Raw genomic sequence first — 16,841 nt, 5'->3', positions numbered from 1 at the left:
TATCATGTACTGAATACAAAAACAGAATAATAAATGTACTATTCAATTTTTCTTAGAATATATGATCTATATAGTTAAAATTATCTAATTAACCATTTGAACGCTTCAAAGTATTAATGCTAAATAGATCGCAATTTCCATCAAATTATTAAGGTTATGGAAAAAGATAAATTTAACAATGAAATTAATAAGTAAATAAATTAATGTTATTTATTTTTAATATGTTTTGCAAAATTTAATTGCTTTTATAAAAAATAATATAATTGCGTCAGTTTATAACATATATGTAATATATGTAGACAATAACAAGTACCCATATCGATGAGTCAAATTGGCATAGCAGATAGAGTACAAGGTTTGTAATCCTAAGGTCCCGGGTTCAAAACCAGAGGCAAGTAAGAATAAAATAAAATAATATAATTTAAATTTAATTAATTAATAAAAATTTGTCCCAAATTTAGTATGTACTGTTGATAAAAATAATTTTAAAAAAATAAAATTTTTATTTTAAATTTTTATTTTGTCAATCATCCATCGAGGCTCCGTGAAGCCTCTATTAATGATCCACGAAACGTCCGTAAGTCATCCATCGAGGCTCCGTGAAACCTCTGTTAATGATCCACACAACGTCTAATAGACCTCTTTGACGACCTCTATTGAAGGTCTAATAGACGTCCACAGTGCGGAACTGTGGATTTCTAATGGCTCTATATTGGACGTCTAATGGACGTCCACTGGAAGTTTAAACTTCCATGGCAGACGTCCATTAGACGTCTACTGGAGGTTTCATTTCTATGTGGGATGTAATATTTAGTATTAATAGTCAACACGGTTAACGTGTGTGAAAGATAGTAATAATTAATAGATAATTTATCAATATATATTATTGTATTATGTACATTTGTAATTGTAATTGTAATAAATAATAGAATAAAATATGCATTAAATATCTTCCATTATTTAGAAATCAATAATAATTTTGTCTTTAATAAAATCGTGTTATTTATTTTTTTAATTTTTGTTTTTATTAACAAAAAGATTTTATAAAAACACTTCGAAATTATAATTACTCGAAAATTATATTTTTCAGAAATATTTAATGCGAATAATCTAACCATTTAACTGAAATTAGAAATTTCTATCATTACATATTTCTATCTACAGAAAAATAAGTGATATCAAATGTAAAAATGTAAAAATGTTGGTATTCGTGGAGTGACGACACAATCAAACTTAGCTTCTTAGCTGTGTACGATTGTGTCGACTTGTGTTGTAGTTGGAAAGAACTAGTTCGTACACTGTTACACAGTCATCTGTGTACATTGCTGGAAAGCACCCAATGACTAATCACAATTAAGTATTTTTATAAAAATCGATCATGATTGGTCAATTTTTTATGGCTTAAAGCTTAAATCTTTATTGTAGACTACGGGTCCCCGCACAGACTTTTGCATAACGCATAGTGTATGACGTATAAGACCCGGTTCCATAACTCACGGTTAACTGCTAACGGGAGATTAATCGACTACCTATCTTTCTCTATATTATTATCTAAGGAGAGACAGAAAATCTATTAACCTCCCGTTAGCAGTTAACCGTGAGTTGTGGAACCGGGCCTAAGAGAATCAATCAGAGTCGTCTATTTCCCTCTCCAGGATAGAAATGAAGACCTCTGATTGGTTAATTCTCTTATGCATTATGCATTTTGTATTATGCAGAAGTCTGTGCGGCGGCCCTACGCCTAAAGGCCATTACACATACATTTCCGTAATTGTAATCGTAAGATTTCGACCAATTATATTGCTCAAATCAGCTGTAACCGACCGAATTAACCAATCGTATTGCTCAATTTCTTACGGTAACGATTATAGAAATGTACATACGTCCAATGGCCTTAACATAAACTATAGGAGTGAGGGTGCAGTCCCATGGAGCGGATTATGTATGCGGAAGCGGAACAAGCGGATCACCAATCACAGAATCGTTTCGACGGAATCTTTGAAAGAGTTCTATCAGAATGATCCCGCGATTGGTGATCCGCTCGTTCCACTTCCGCATAATCCGCTTCATGGGACCGCACCCTGAGTCTCAGATGCGCACAGATCGAAATGGACCACCAATCAAATTCTAGAAATTTATCCTAACTCAGCAATCTGATTGGTGGCGTCCGCTTCGATCTGTGCTCATCTGGGACGCTCTCTCTGTAGGATTTTTAGTACTGACAGCGAATTTCGGAACGCAGCCCTAGTGTGTAGCGTCAGTGTGAAAAGGCACCTTTATAATATTTGAAATCGTGTAATCGTGCAATTTCATGTGAAAATTTTCACTTTTCATTTTTCACTCTACTCATTTCTAAACTTTTTCATGACCAAGTAACAATTTACAGAACTAGTTATGTCACTAGGTTTTTATTTTTCCTCCAGCACATTTGATGGTGAAAAAGTTCACATGAAAAGTCTCATATTTTCACGTTTTGTTGAGTTGCATGATCACGAGTTCACGTGAAATTTTTCACTTTTTACTTTCCATTCTAGGGAAAAAGTTACACGATCGATACCCAGAATCAATCTTGCGTGATTTGTTTATCACACCGTGAAGGTCACCATCAATAACTTACACAAAATAATTATATTGATAAAATAAGATGTATTGTATAAACTAAAAATATTACAAAAAAGATCTAATACACAAAGTGTAGTGCAGATCAAGTACTTAATTTGATTAATGTTTATTATACAAAATATATTTATATATTTCATTAATAAAAAAAATTTACTTTTTTTTATAATTAAAACGTCTTTCTTAAGAGGATTCTAAAGCCGTCTGTTTTACCAACATTCTGTTTAACCATTTAGTTTCGAATTGAATTTACAGAATTAAAAATCCTTGTACACTTTTAAAGTACGTACACAAACAAACTCGAGGACGATTAGATAAAGAGCAAAAATGCAAAATGTTAAAGTTTATTTGTTTATAAAAATATTTGTGTCAAAATACAAGTTATGTAGCTTATACGTACTAATGAATGGCGTCCCGCAGTTCAGAATAAATTGAGGAATAAGATTATATTCGTCAAATTACGATTAAAAACCATAAAAAAAGATATTTATCAAATTTTCAGAATCCTGTTGTGAAAGCGCTTAGATGAATAAAATTTTATCACACAAATATCTTTTTTTAACGGCTTGTAATGGTAATTTGACGAATATATTCTTATTCCTTAATTTATTCCAAATCGCGGGACATCATTCATTTGTGCGTATAAGCTACGTAACTTGTATTTTAAAGCGAATATTTTCATGAACAAGGATAAACAAATAACTCTACATTATTGACCTCAATCAAGTTTGACGGGCAGTTTAGCATTCTCCTAATGGAAAGTTTAACGTGGATTATTAATTCACGCGGCACGGAACATGTTAAATATATTAAATATATTATTCAAAATATAAAATTTAAATAATTAATGTTAAAAGTACTACAAAATATATTTATATAAGATAATATATTTTACACACGCACAAATATACACATACATTTAATATAATAATTATAGAAACATATATTACATAAATTTGGAAACATTTGCGATTTTTTCGTATCTTACGATAAATATTTCCATAAAAAAATGGTATAATTTTCAAAAATATATTTTAAGGTAAAACAAAGCTATAAATATATTTTTTAGTCATGTTTCTATTGTAATATTTTGTTACTACTGAAAATTGGTATTTTTTTAAGTTGTTGACCATTATCGAACAAATAAAGTGTTTTTTAAAATAATTTTTTAAATGTTTTTTTTCAAATTAATGCTATGATTTTATATAACGTTGAATTTTGTGTATAAAAATCTTATATAAAAATTTATTTTTACAAAATATTTTAATTTAAAATTAAAGAATTTTTAGAAAAAAATTGTTATAATGTTGTCGATATTTGCATGTTTTTTTAATTTTAAAGACTTAAATTTAACTTAATTATGATTGAATAGAAAATTGCAAATGTTTCTTATGTACGATAACTTATGTACGATACACTCATATACATACTATTATATGCATATACAGTTTTTATTTTTTAGTATATTTATATATCTATATTTTTAATTGTTCATGTATTTAAGTGTATTTATATGCTGCATTGCGTAAATAAAATTAAAATGTCATTGTATACAAATGAATATATTTACATTTAGTCATCCATTTGCCTATCTCCTTTTCTAAAATAAGTAAACTATATAATATAGATCCATTAGGATTATAATAAACACACAAGGTCAATTGTAAATTTTATTCCAGATATACTGGCGCAAAAAAAACGAGACAAAAATTTTGACCAAATTTTTAGGCAATCTTTAAAGTAATGCAACTTTGCGAAAAATCATCTAAATTACATGTATTTTTTTTTAATTAAAGAGCAAAGACTCTACTTTAAAAATCCCTAGGTGAAAGTTTGTTAAGTGTGAATCTTTTGTATCGCATGAAAACCAAACATGTTTTTTTTCATTGAAAAAAGTAAAAGTTTGTTATTATTTTTCACCAATTTCTCGTTAAAATCTTGCTAATATTAATCCAGATTCTTAAAGTTCATTTTTTTCTAAGCAATTTGAAAAAATACGTCGATACGATGTTTCTTGTTGATTGCACATGAGTTTGAAATTTGCACTGCATTTTAGGCTATTTTAGCGAATAAATACGGTATTTTTTGAATATCATGAATTTTGAGTATTAATATGATATTGCCCATTAATTTTATTCGTTTTTAACTCCTGTCGATTCTTCCCACGCGGACTCCGGCATATAGCAATGGCCCCTCCATTAATACAAGCTTTATGGTAGCATAGATACAAGCTCTATGGACGGGATTCATAGACCGATCTTAAGCTCAAGCATTGTCTTAAGTTTAGCTTCGAGCCGACTTGAGACTTACTTAACCAATGAAATAACAGCATTGACGTCTCAAGATCGTGCTTAAGCTGAAACTTGAATAAGATTCGACTATGAATTCCGGCCTATGTATGCTACACTCCATAGACTTTATAGATATGGGCCGGTATTCATAGGCCGGTATTCATAGTCGGGTCTTATATTTAAGATCATCTTAAATACTGTTTTAAGATGCCATCAACCAATCACAGAGCCGTATTAGCATCTTAAGACATTGCTTGAGACGATCTTGAAATAAGATTTGACTATGAATACCGGCCATAGTCTTATTTTAAGATCATCTCAAGTAATGTCTTAAGATGCTAATATGGCTCTGTGATTGGTTGATGGCATCTTAAGACTGTACTTAAGATGATCTTAAATATAAGAATCGACTATGAATACCGGCCATGGACTGGCAATACCAAGCGAAACCGTGTCCATACTTTTCTCTCTAAAGAGTCCGGAAATATGTTTCGCGCATGCTTGTACATATTATACATTGAAATCCAATGATTGGATACGTTTTGGTCACGTGTTTTAACTTGTGTGTGTATATATATGTATATACATATGTATGCATGTGTGCTGACATGCGCGATAGTTATTTCTGGTAACTTTAGAGAAAGAAGTACTAAAAAGTCTGTTTCTCTCTCGCACCTCTTCTGGACACCGTTTTCTATACACAAACTGTAGGCAATTGCCAGTCCATATCTATAAGGTCTATGGCTACACTCTGACTCTGTGTTACTGACTTTTGTACACATAGCACAGAACGAAACCAAAATTGTGCACATGTTACCTGCTCGCCCAATTGTGCACATTAGTTACGTAGTTCGTGTATGTACATCAGAGCAATCAGGGATTCAGAGCCTAAGTAATCTCGAAAAGTTGGCATATTAATCTTCTTTTGTACGGACGACGTGAAGAAATTATGTAGTTGCGATGGTTGCGAGTACAGCGACTAATATGACTGGATCTATATATCATGAACGACAGGTAATTTATTAATGTTAATCTTTTCGTAGATTGTCTTTATGTTGTACTTGTATTATGTAGAAAATTCGTCATCGTACACAACTCTATGCAATTGTAAAGTGTTGACGGATGAAAATATATTTGCACTATAAAAAAAGCACTTTTAAAATTAATCTGTTACCACTGTAGCTAAGATTACAAATTAAATTGTAGGTGAAGGAGCTGTGTGCATTACATGCATTAAACAACTTGTTTCAAGAGCGGGGATTTAGCAAGCAAGAATTAGATCAAATTTGTTATAGTTTGAGTCCTGATGTTTGGATTAATCCTCATAAATCTTTATTAGGACTTGGCAACTATGACATTAATGTTATTATGGCTGCTCTCCAAAGAAGAGGACGTGAAGCGGTATGGTTCGACAAACGTAGGTTCGTATAGTCATAAGTGTCATTAAGAATATGATTTAAATGAATTATAAAATAAACATTAGTTAATTATTCCTCTGTCTTAGGGATCCTAAATGTCTTTGTTTAGACAACATCGAGGGTTTTATACTTAACGTCCCAACTGAATACAAAATAGGTTTTGTGTTATTACCTTTAAAACGACGTCATTGGATTGCTCTGAAAAAGATACATGGTGCCTTTTATAATCTCGATTCAAAACTGGACTCGCCACAATTGATAGGAAAGGTTGTATAATAAAATTTATTAAAAGGTGCAAAGATATTTCTATATATTTTATGATTGTGTGATTTTAACTTACATCTTCTCTTGTATTGCACACAGGACAACGATTTATTCATATATCTAAAGGATCAGATAGATAGTAAGGAAAAGGAATTATTCCTTGTTGTTTCTAGAGAAATTGATAACAATCAAGGATGGTTAATAGACACATGTGAAAATAAAGATGACAATAACATCGATCATGATTCTATTAGGTATATCGAGGATGGATATCCAGATATAGATTTGAAAAAATCCGAGTCTAAGGAAATGAACGAAAATGAGGAATTCTTAGATAATAAAAATTCTAGATAATTGAGGCTACACGCACCACACTTCACTCAATTATTTATTTATTCATTCCATTGTTGTAAATTTAAAGCAGAGTAATTGTAAATTGTTGCAAAAAAGGCTTGAATTTATAAGACCGAGAAAAAGGACAAAGAGATAATGAAAATTATGCATAATAAATGTTTCACTCAGTATTTTTCGCAATGATACTTTTATTCATGTCTGTGTTGGCACAAACACAGTGATATTTTTATTTATTTATTTTTATATTTTATTAGAAAAGAACTATATTCGTATATTGTGTATATTACATACCATTTATGTAATGATACATGTGTAATAACGCATTTTAAGATATGACATATGTAAGATATATAGTATTGTACTTGAAAGGAAGATATTGCTTTATTAAAAGTTAATGTGTATAAGGACTCGTATTTAAAGAATAGCTACTCATATAAAAGGGTATTTATGTGTATCTACCGTGATATTATTTATATGTGATAATCATATTCGTCATTTTAAAAAGCTTGTATAAATAAACACACTTGTAATACGAAATTGTTATGATACATTTTAGATACTATCATAACTTTTACACAATGTACTTGTAATTTGTTTTATTATGTAGTTTATTATGTATATATAAAATGATATTAATGATATTAGACATTTATATAAGAGCATAAAATTTATTATATAATGTGTTAGCATATATTTAAGTATTTATGGCTTTAAGTGGGCGTCAAATAAACAATAATTATTTATTTTTATTGTTGTACCGCAAGAATAAAAAGTCAAACACACACACACATAGCCAATGTAAATCTACTGTGCGAAATATTATATACACATATATATGTTTTAGAAGTAATGACATAATATCGTTTATATCACCATTTTATTGCAAGAGCTGTATTCATTTTTTGTATTTCGTGATACTGCGTAGTGAAATACGCGCTAACTTTGTCTGTATGCTCTCCTCCCAGCCAAGTTTTGTATAAGTTCTGCACTACTTTATTTTCTTCAGGTTTGCTTAATGGGAGTTCATGATACATATTTGCCAATGTCAATGCAAGTTCTCGAGGTTGAACGTTACCATCGGGTCTCACTTGCGCTCCACCGTTTAAGCAACCTAACGATAACAATAATAATAAACACATTTATTTATATGCATTGATAATATGCTGTTTTAAACAAAGCAATAATTACCACACGGACATGCCATAATTTCGACGTAGTCGTAAACGCATTTGCCTCTTTTCATTTTCTGAACTATGTTCTGTATATTTCTAAAACCATTAATAATAGCAAATTTTAATAAAATTTGATTATTTCTCTTTAATTCTACTTCCTTGAAGTCAGGATTTCTAAGACTTTTAAAATCAACTGTAACATTGTCCTCGTCGAAAAGATTTTTTGCTGCGTAACGAAAAATAAAGTCTGCGTATCCGCCTGATCCTGAACCACTATGACCCCACAGCTTTTTTTCGATTTCTTCACTGTAGGAACCAAATGGTTGTTTAATTTCACCTTCGTTCATTTCATCTAATACTAAACCATCTTCACTCAGCATTTGTTCTAATTCAACTAAAAGATAAAATTGATATCATAGTTTACATTTTTACAAATTTTAATAATTTTAAGTAGTTTAACCCTTACATGTTGGGATTGTTTTGGATCAAAAATTCATTTTTAGAAAGTTATTCAGGAAATTTGGCTTAAGGTAAACACTATTAGTATCTAGTAAATGTATGTGTCAGCCAACGTTAAGGGTTAACATAGAAATAGGAATATAATGTACTTGACGTTATGACACAATCTACGTCTCTCGTTTTTTTTTGCTGATTGTAAAAATCTTCTCTGGAAGCTTCCAACTTCTTGTCGTAACATGGCATTACAGTTACATGATATATCTGTTCTGGTGACAAACCCATTATTTCAGCCAAGTGGTATTTCACTAATGATCCCATAACTTGTTGAGGTGATTTTGTGACACTTATATGCGGCAATATAAAATTTCCATGAGTTTTCTCAGCATAACACACCCAACCTATCATAGAAACAAGAATATTATAATTTTCATGAATTGACACATCAAAAGCACCTATTTTTATAAATAAATATATTTATTTTACCTGGACACGAAGAGGACAACATTGGTAATTGATTTTTTGTCCCCTCTTTACTGGCTTTATAACGCTCGACGAATTCTTTGGCGGCTTCTAATAAAACAAAATCGTCAGCCATTGTCATATCTAATACAGTATCAGCCCCTAATCGATAAAAAAATCCTGCCAGTTTAGAGAGAGCTTGTTCAGGAGAGAGTTCATAACGTTGTGCCAGTGACAACACAGGTTGCACTGAGAGACTTACTATTATGTATTTAGAATTTGTACTTTCTACATTCTGCAAAAGTACAAAATATATTATCAATAATAAATAAGATAAATTAATTCTTTGTACATAAGAGTAATTTGTATCCTGTTTTTTTAACTAGTTTTTCTTTAAAAATTAGACCATTGTAATCAGTTATAGCATTTATATAAACTCCATCATGTGTAGAGAAATCGAAAAATAATGTATAGAAGTTAACTAAGAATATATCTGGTGATTGTATATTTTATTATTAAGACAAATATTACAAATATATTGAATATTTAATAAATTGTATTTGTAAAAAAGAATTAGTAATAATTAATATTATATATTTCTGATTCTTTATATATGTTGCGCTAGATATCTAATGACGAATTCGGTTGAATTGCACCAGTGCACACTAGTGCGCACTGAGTACGCCCTCGTTTAGTGCAGTTTAGTTTTTCCCATTCTAAATACAAGGCAACAGAATACGAAACACTGAACAAGGGCGCACCCAACCGAATTCGCCATAAGCTTCATATGTTAGTCTTTTTTTTCAACCAAATTTCTTGTAGTTTCTCTCTCTTTCTCTCCTAACATAGAGAGAAAAAGAGAAAAGATAAACTACAAAAAATTTAGCTAAAAATATTAAATTTATTATTTAATATGTACACTTTTTTATATTTATATATAAACTATAGAAAATTTTATAAAATATTTTTATATATTTATTTATTATAATGATATATTCTTTACTTGTTGGGCAACTTTTTCCTGGAACACCCTAAGCAATTCTTCTCGACTTTGCTGAGTAACCAGCACACTCTCCGCAGATGTAATACAACCACTACATGCTAAACAGTCTGCAAGCGTGATTTCAACTTTTTGTAATTTTTCTGGTTGTCCAATCTGCATGATAAAGCAAACTTTAATGAAAAGTTTCATTGAAATTAAAATTATATTTTATATGTATGTTGTTGATATTTACTTCATTGAGTGCCAAATTAACATTATCAGATTGTATTTTTATCTTTGCACCTGTTTTGCTTTTGTTCGCTTGTATTTCTATAGGTTTAATGCATTCCTATAACAAATGTAATTTAAAACAGTCTAGAAATCAGATCTAATCAAGAATGTTAATTATTGTACCTGCGATGGAGTAATAAAGTCATCTAGATTTGTAATCTGCAATGCTCCACTAAATCTTGATGCCATTTTCCCAAAATTTACTTTTGTTTTCAGCTTCTAGTATAGTTATTTCCTGTAAACATGTGACTTATATAAAACAAATCTTCATACAAATAATCTACTTTTCTTTTATAAATACAGATGTTATTTAAAAATATTTCTTATGTATTTCAGATTATTAAAATCAATAAGAATTGTTATTTTTAATTCTACATTATTTTCTATAATTTAGTTTTTATAAGTGTTATATAGCAAGAATAAAGAAATTCTCAACATTACCCAATAAATATTAATTGAAATGCTATACATATTTTTCTTATATCAATATTACTCTGGATAAAAATTCATAATTACATAATTAAAAAAATTTGTTAACATCTTTTCCTACTTTATATTAAAATAACTGACACAATTTAAATGTAAAAATTCTTATTAAACGTTACTTTAGTTAACTCGTTAACTGATTTTAATGACAAAACTAAATTTAAATTAGTATTTGATTGAAAATTCACCTACAGTAGCATTCTATAATTAATGTTGATTAATGTTGGAATTTAAGATATTAACCTCTTTAACACCTCTAGATCATTGACTCACCAGTTTCAAAATTTTTGTAAAAAAAATCTTTATATTACACAAGTCATCTATAAGCTAAATCTAGAAATAATGTAAAAAACATACCTCTATGCAATAGGTAGAAATATTTTCATCAAACAAGTACAACAAAAATTTCTTCGTTGACGGATAATTTACGATCATGACAAATGTGTTCCTGTCACAACATGACTCACTGACTTGCGCCTAAGGCATCGGCAACCGTCACATTCTGCGGAGTAGTAGTGTTGGCATCATCAGAGGGGCGCGATTTGCTTATAAAATTGCAATAATGACTGAAGTGAGGAAGGACGATGTTGTAAAAATTCTTCACACCTATCCATTTTGTAGAGTGAGTAAAATACGCTCTTCCACGTATTTTATTAATTCAATTCATCGTATGAATTTCGCTGCATAAATAGATGCGAATTTGACGTTTGATCAATACAGAAAGCGTGTGTTTCGCCACGCATTTATCAACTTGACGTGTTGCCAATTTCAAATAAAAATTACTGAACAAAAATGAAATTTATTGGTTTTTGAATAAATACCAATTTAATTCAGTAGTAATGCCTAAAAATTATTTTACTTAATTTGTAATTGTTAATTTTTATTCTTGAATTTATAAAAACTTTGAGAAATTTAATGTTGCAAAAATTAATCAGCTGGAGATAAAAATTTTCTTTATATATGCGAGCTGTCTAAATTGTGCCTAATTTTTTAATAATATAAAAATTGTTTAAATAGAATATTATAAAAATTCGTTTATAATAACCCTTAGGAAAATTTAACGAAATTAAATAAGTTTTCAAAATTACCTTTATAATCTAAAAGTTTACTGAAAAATTTTTTAGATAATTCAAGATATTTGAAAGATTAATCTAAAGTAATTCAAGTTTTTTTCCAATGGAATACTGATGTTTATTTACAGAAATGTGATATGTCCGACGAGATGAAACAAGAGGCGATGGAATTATGCGTGACTGCAGCAGAGAAATACGCGGACAACTATGAGAGCGTGTCTCGAATGATCAAGGAGACCATGGATAAGAAATTCGGCGCATCGTGGCACACGGTCGTCGGAGAGGGTTACGGCTTTGAAATAACTTATCAATTGAAACATCTTCTGTACATGTATTGTGCTGGCAATCTAGCAATATGCATATGGAAGTCTGCATAATGCACTTTTTTGTAATTTATTTAATGTATTTATATATGTATAATGTATTTATATATTCATATATACATATATGCACTTGATTGTCATGTACTTCCATATGAATGTGCAAAGCGTATATACGTAAATTGTTATGAGAAAAGAGAAAGAATATGTTTAACATCTCACAAGTATGGGTCCAATCTGCATTTACAAGTTACACAAATGCTTTATGGTATCACAATTAAACACACTTTGAACTTCTCTGGACTAATGTAGATTAATTTTTAATCTCGATTTAACTTTTCATCTTATTATAATTTTAAAAATTAGGAAAAGATACAAAGTCAAATCGTTTAAAATTAAGCTAGATTGGTGTAGACTTTGCGTATTGGAAACAATTGATACTCCAAATTTGAAACTATTTATGATAATCTGACTCAGATGTATGAAAGGCAATAATTAATGGAAATACTTTCTAGTACAGATTACTAAACTATTTTTTATTATTTCAGGAGCAATTTATTATTGTGTGGCAGTATATATATAAGATCCAATACTAAAATGTACTATTTTGTAAGAAGATATTGATGTACAATATATATTTAGAAAATTCATATATATGACAGTATATTTGTAAATACATATTCATCCTTTTTATACGTAAGACTCGTCAAAAATCTGTAATCGTCTTCCATACGAGAACTGCTATATTACCTCCAATAAACATATATAATAATGATTTCTCTTGATATGTAATTGCACATGCATAAGCTTCCCCAACAACCACTTGAAATGGTGGCCCAAATTTTTTATCCAGATTATCTTTGATCATACGAGCTGCATGCTCATAATTCTCTGGATACTTTTCAACAGCAGTGACACAAATTTCTATAGCCTCTTGTTTTATGTCCTCTGGCATGTCGCTGTGCTAAAGAGAATTTCTGTTGTATTTAACCCTCCATCTGTAATCTAAGTCATTTGTGGTACAAGTGGTAAAATTTCACTCTTAAATTTTACAATTCAAATTTCTATTTCTATATAAATAAATTCAAATAAAGTTTTTAACGTTTGGGTGAAAACTATTTGATATAATGTAAGAATATAAAAAAATAACTCCAAATTTTTCTGATTTAAAAAATCTGAAATATAGTAAAAAAAATTGGGCTGGACAAAAATAATCTAGATTGCAGATAGAGGAGTAAAATTGACCATAATTAGAATTTTTGGACTTATAAATAAAATCAATTTACCTTACACAATGGGTATGTGTGAATTACCAAAGTTGCAACTTCTTTCTTTACTTCCCCAGCCCACATTTTACAAAAATGTCAATTATTTTATTGTGTATCGCAATCAGTAAAACTGAATTATTTATGTTTTTTGGTAAAATCTATATATTCAATATATGTATTTGATCATGATAAATATATATACATTTATAAACAAATGAACATATATCTATCAATTTTAAATATAATATATATATATATATTTAAAATTGATAGATATATGTTCATATGTATATATTACATAAGATAGCTTAATTTAATTACTTTATGAGTCTTAAGTCATATATTATATTTGTTTTTAAAATTTCTTTGTGTAAAGAAGTCCATTTTTGATTAAGATATTAATTATTGAATGACAATTTCGATAATTCGATAACAATATTAAAAGGAAATAGATTAATAGATTTTAAGTTCTTACAAACAAAATTTCTTTAAATGCATTTTGTTTTTTGCAATTAGAAAGTTGTAACATTTCCATCCCCGATCCTCGAAAAGTTTTTTTACGTAAGAAAATAAGGAATTTTAGATATTAGTTAATTATTGCTAAATAACAAACTTTGATAATTCAACAATTAATGTTAAAAGTCCATTTTTAAGATCTTATGAACAAAACTTCTTTAAAAATGCAAAAAAATGAATTAAAATGCATGGCATCGATTATACTTGGACTGCGTTCCATTCAGTTCCAATATTCACTGCCACACTGCCAGTATTGAAAATCTATCTATAGTTTACAATAGACTAATAGAGAGCCTCTGAGGGAGAGAGTGGCAAACCGTGTCTCTTCTGATTCGATGAGGGCGTTAAGCACGCGGTCACATGATCAGGTTAAGGGCCATCTACAATGGAGTGTTTTAGCCGTAACAGCACTAAAACTATGGCAATGCTGTCTAGAATAAAAACGACGTAGCAATAACATACAAGCTGGCCATCAAAGAAAGGCGACCAAAAACTAATCCCGCATGTCCCAACACTCATCGTAAGCACGCAATAAATTGGCTCAATGACCTAGTTTACACCGAGCACTTGGTACGCGTATCAAATAGTAAATAACTAGTGAATGTGTTTAATCATTGGCTGATCAGCTTAAATTCACTATTTGATACGCGTACCAAGTGCTCGGTGTAAACTAGAACAATGTCTGCTGTAGGCTGTAAACTAAGGCACTATAAAAGTGAATATTCGCACGTCCGCCATTTTTCTTCTAACTAGCATGAAAAATTAGGTATGTTTTGTATATATATACGTCAATAATCTTTGGAAGCACCAAACTTTATGCGACAATAAAACGAAGACACGATATTTATGATCTCGAGACTGTAAAGGTGCCTTTTCACGCTGACGCTTGACGCTCATTTTCAGCGTCAAAAGATATCACGTGACTGAAAATAAAGATAGCCATTCGTCATTTTTAGTCACGTGATGTCTTTTGACGCTGAAAATGAGCGTCAAGCGTCAGCGTGAAAAGGCACCTTTAAAGTTATTGCGAGGTATTATATATGTAAAACATTATGCTAGTTACTTGCTAGTTTGAAGAAAAATAGCGGACGTGAGAATACCTACTTTTCTAGTGTTCTATGTAAACAGTAATGCCTCGTCTACAATGAGTCGATAGTCATTGGTCGTAAGAAATCTAGCCAATCACAGTTAAACTTAGAGAAGAATAAGCGAACATGATTGGTTAAACTTCTTATGACCAACGACTAACGACTCATTGTAGACGAGGCTTAAAGCAATACGAAGTGGAGACATTTTCTACGGGGAGCGCCCCGATTGACCACGTTGCAATTGGCCACAACCATTTACAGCAATGAATGCTTAGAGTTTTTCCGTTGAACCGCCAATTAGAAAAGCGGTGGTCAATTGGGACGTGGTCAATCGGGGCGCTCCCTTTTCTACGACTACTGCTACGGCCTACGACTTTCCATTGTAGATGGCCCTTTAGGCCAGGGGGTCTATTACAGTTCTTAGGTGAGATCACTCACTGTGAAAATGTGAAAAGTGAGTTACAGTGATTGGTGTATATTGTTAGTTCTAAAAGTATACACCAATCAGTAGAGAGAGTGCTGGAAATGTGAAAAGTAAGTGAACTCACCTAAGAACCGTAATAGACCCCCTGATCTACAATAGGTGTAGTAAGCCTTAAGACCTAAGGAATTAACCAATTATATTTGTTTATTCTTCTCACATTCAATTATAATTGGTCAGTTTCTTATGGCATAAGGCTTACTACATCTATTGTGTAGATCCGGGCTTATCGCTCTCTCTCTCTCAGAGGCTCACTAAACAGACAGAGAGACCGCGTCTCTTCTGATTCGATGGGTCTGTTCGCGTCACATGCCCCAACATGCTCCTGTTCACCCCAACGCACTCCACAATACGTTGATTCCGATGATGCCAACCTATTAGAATGCGTTAGGGCCACCGCACAAACTCTTCCATAACGCGTTACGTTATGTTAAGTACTCCATACGAACCTAAGTTGTACTTAAAATTTAACTTAAATCAACGCATAAAGAAATCCTTAACGTAAGAACTTAAGAACTTACGTTAAAAGTTTCTTTGTGCGTTGATGTAAGTTTAATTTTAAGTACGTAACGTGTTACGAAAAAGCTTGTGCGGTGGCTCTTAGAGTGAGTAGGAGCATGTCGGAGCTAGAGATACTATAACAGAGATTCGCCAATGCGTTAACGATTTCTGATTGACTCCCGTCGCTTGGGGTATAACCGGAAGTATGAGAGAGAAAGATAGATATAACTGACAGAGAAAGCCTAGCCGATCTAACCTGTCACCTGTCACCTGTCAAAAGAAAACAGAGTAAACCGCCATCGAAAACGTCATATCCGATATCCGGTTTTACCCCAAGACGGCACATTGGCGAATCTCTGTTATAGGCCTAGTTTACATCGTGCATTTGATACGCGTATCAAGTAGTGAATTTAAGCTGATCAGCCAATGATTAAACACATTCACTAGTTATTTACTATTTGATACGCGTATCAAATGCACGATGTAAACTAGGCCATAGTATCTCTAGGTACGCGTATCAAGTAGTGAATTTAAGCTGATCAGCCAATGATTAAACACATTCACTAGTTATTTACTATTTGATACGCGTACCTAGAGATACTATAACAGAGATTCGCCAATGTGCCGTCTTGGGGTAAAACCGGATATCGGATATGACGTTTTCGATGGCGGTTTACTCTGTTTTCTTTTGACAGGTGACAGGTGACAGGTTAGATCGGCTAGGCTTTCTCTGTCAGTTATATCTATCTTTCTCTCTCATACTTCCGGTTATACCCCAAGCGACGGGAGCCAATCAGAA

At 31.1% G+C, this 16,841-nt stretch overlaps 4 protein-coding genes across 7 annotated transcripts; 2 read left to right on the top strand and 2 right to left on the bottom strand.

Annotated features, from left to right (window-relative positions):
* The first annotated feature begins 5,586 nt into the window (after positions 1-5,586).
* Positions 5,587-7,796, top strand: LOC105838288 (josephin-2). Its single transcript, XM_012683743.3, has 4 exons — positions 5,587-5,924; positions 6,117-6,331; positions 6,415-6,595; positions 6,692-7,796. The coding sequence occupies exons 1-4, from the start codon at positions 5,871-5,873 to the stop codon at positions 6,944-6,946; spliced, it is 705 nt and encodes a 234-aa protein (XP_012539197.1). The 5' UTR covers positions 5,587-5,870; the 3' UTR covers positions 6,947-7,796.
* A 19-nt stretch (positions 7,797-7,815) lies between these two features.
* Positions 7,816-11,290, bottom strand: LOC105838289 (probable cytosolic Fe-S cluster assembly factor CPIJ010948). Its single transcript, XM_012683744.3, has 8 exons — positions 11,153-11,290; positions 10,433-10,544; positions 10,272-10,367; positions 10,040-10,192; positions 9,061-9,331; positions 8,727-8,975; positions 8,135-8,512; positions 7,816-8,057 (listed from the first exon to the last, which is right to left on the bottom strand). Exons 2-8 carry the CDS (start codon positions 10,496-10,498, stop codon positions 7,816-7,818), a joined length of 1,455 nt encoding a protein of 484 aa, XP_012539198.1. The 5' UTR covers positions 10,499-10,544; positions 11,153-11,290.
* Positions 11,286-12,850, top strand: LOC105838290 (dynein light chain 4, axonemal). Its single transcript, XM_012683746.3, has 2 exons — positions 11,286-11,417; positions 11,997-12,850. The coding sequence occupies exons 1-2, from the start codon at positions 11,358-11,360 to the stop codon at positions 12,243-12,245; spliced, it is 309 nt and encodes a 102-aa protein (XP_012539200.1). The 5' UTR covers positions 11,286-11,357; the 3' UTR covers positions 12,246-12,850.
* Positions 12,731-14,282, bottom strand: LOC118644472 (dynein light chain 4, axonemal-like). Of its 4 annotated transcripts, none has more exons than XM_036283068.1 (3): positions 13,932-14,282; positions 13,475-13,534; positions 12,731-13,152 (listed from the first exon to the last, which is right to left on the bottom strand). In XM_036283068.1, exons 1-3 carry the CDS (start codon positions 13,989-13,991, stop codon positions 12,895-12,897), a joined length of 378 nt encoding a protein of 125 aa, XP_036138961.1. In that variant the 5' UTR covers positions 13,992-14,282; the 3' UTR covers positions 12,731-12,894. The 4 variants fall into 4 exon arrangements, with proteins under 4 accessions (XP_036138961.1, XP_036138962.1, XP_036138963.1 ...); XM_036283069.1 differs by having other exon boundaries at positions 13,475-13,614; positions 13,778-14,280; XM_036283070.1 differs by having other exon boundaries at positions 13,475-13,614; positions 13,932-14,280.
* Positions 14,283-16,841: the final 2,559 nt, after the last annotated feature.

This window comes from Monomorium pharaonis, chromosome 2 (genome assembly GCF_013373865.1).
Source record: "Monomorium pharaonis isolate MP-MQ-018 chromosome 2, ASM1337386v2, whole genome shotgun sequence".
NCBI classification, from domain to species: Eukaryota; Metazoa; Arthropoda; class Insecta; order Hymenoptera; family Formicidae; genus Monomorium; species Monomorium pharaonis.
The sequence above is the reverse complement of the archived record's forward strand: the minus strand, read 5'-3'. Positions and strand labels throughout refer to the sequence as shown.

What these genes read in the sequence shown, in the direction of transcription:
- LOC105838289 (XM_012683744.3), bottom strand. Translation starts at nt 10,498, where the DNA reads ATGGCATCAAGATTTAGTGGAGCATTGCAGATTACAAATCTAGATGAC. An exon ending in AGGAAAAAGTTGCCCAACAA is followed by an intron (nt 9,332 to 10,039) that starts GTAAAGAATATA and finishes GTACTTTTGCAG; the next exon opens with AATGTAGAAAGTACAAATTC. An exon ending in AATTATGGCATGTCCGTGTG is followed by an intron (nt 8,058 to 8,134) that starts GTAATTATTGCT and finishes TGTTATCGTTAG; the next exon opens with GTTGCTTAAACGGTGGAGCG.
- LOC105838290 (XM_012683746.3), top strand. Translation starts at nt 11,358, where the DNA reads ATGACTGAAGTGAGGAAGGACGATGTTGTAAAAATTCTTCACACCTAT. An exon ending in ACACCTATCCATTTTGTAGA is followed by an intron (nt 11,418 to 11,996) that starts GTGAGTAAAATA and finishes GTTTATTTACAG; the next exon opens with AAATGTGATATGTCCGACGA.
- LOC118644472 (XM_036283068.1), bottom strand. Translation starts at nt 13,991, where the DNA reads ATGGAAATGTTACAACTTTCTAATTGCAAAAAACAAAATGCATTTAAA. An exon ending in CATTTAAAGAAATTTTGTTT is followed by an intron (nt 13,535 to 13,931) that starts GTAAGAACTTAA and finishes TGTAAAATGTGG; the next exon opens with GCTGGGGAAGTAAAGAAAGA. An exon ending in ACACATACCCATTGTGTAAG is followed by an intron (nt 13,153 to 13,474) that starts GTAAATTGATTT and finishes AATTCTCTTTAG; the next exon opens with CACAGCGACATGCCAGAGGA.
- LOC105838288 (XM_012683743.3), top strand. Translation starts at nt 5,871, where the DNA reads ATGGTTGCGAGTACAGCGACTAATATGACTGGATCTATATATCATGAA. An exon ending in CTATATATCATGAACGACAG is followed by an intron (nt 5,925 to 6,116) that starts GTAATTTATTAA and finishes ATTAAATTGTAG; the next exon opens with GTGAAGGAGCTGTGTGCATT. An exon ending in CGCCACAATTGATAGGAAAG is followed by an intron (nt 6,596 to 6,691) that starts GTTGTATAATAA and finishes TATTGCACACAG; the next exon opens with GACAACGATTTATTCATATA.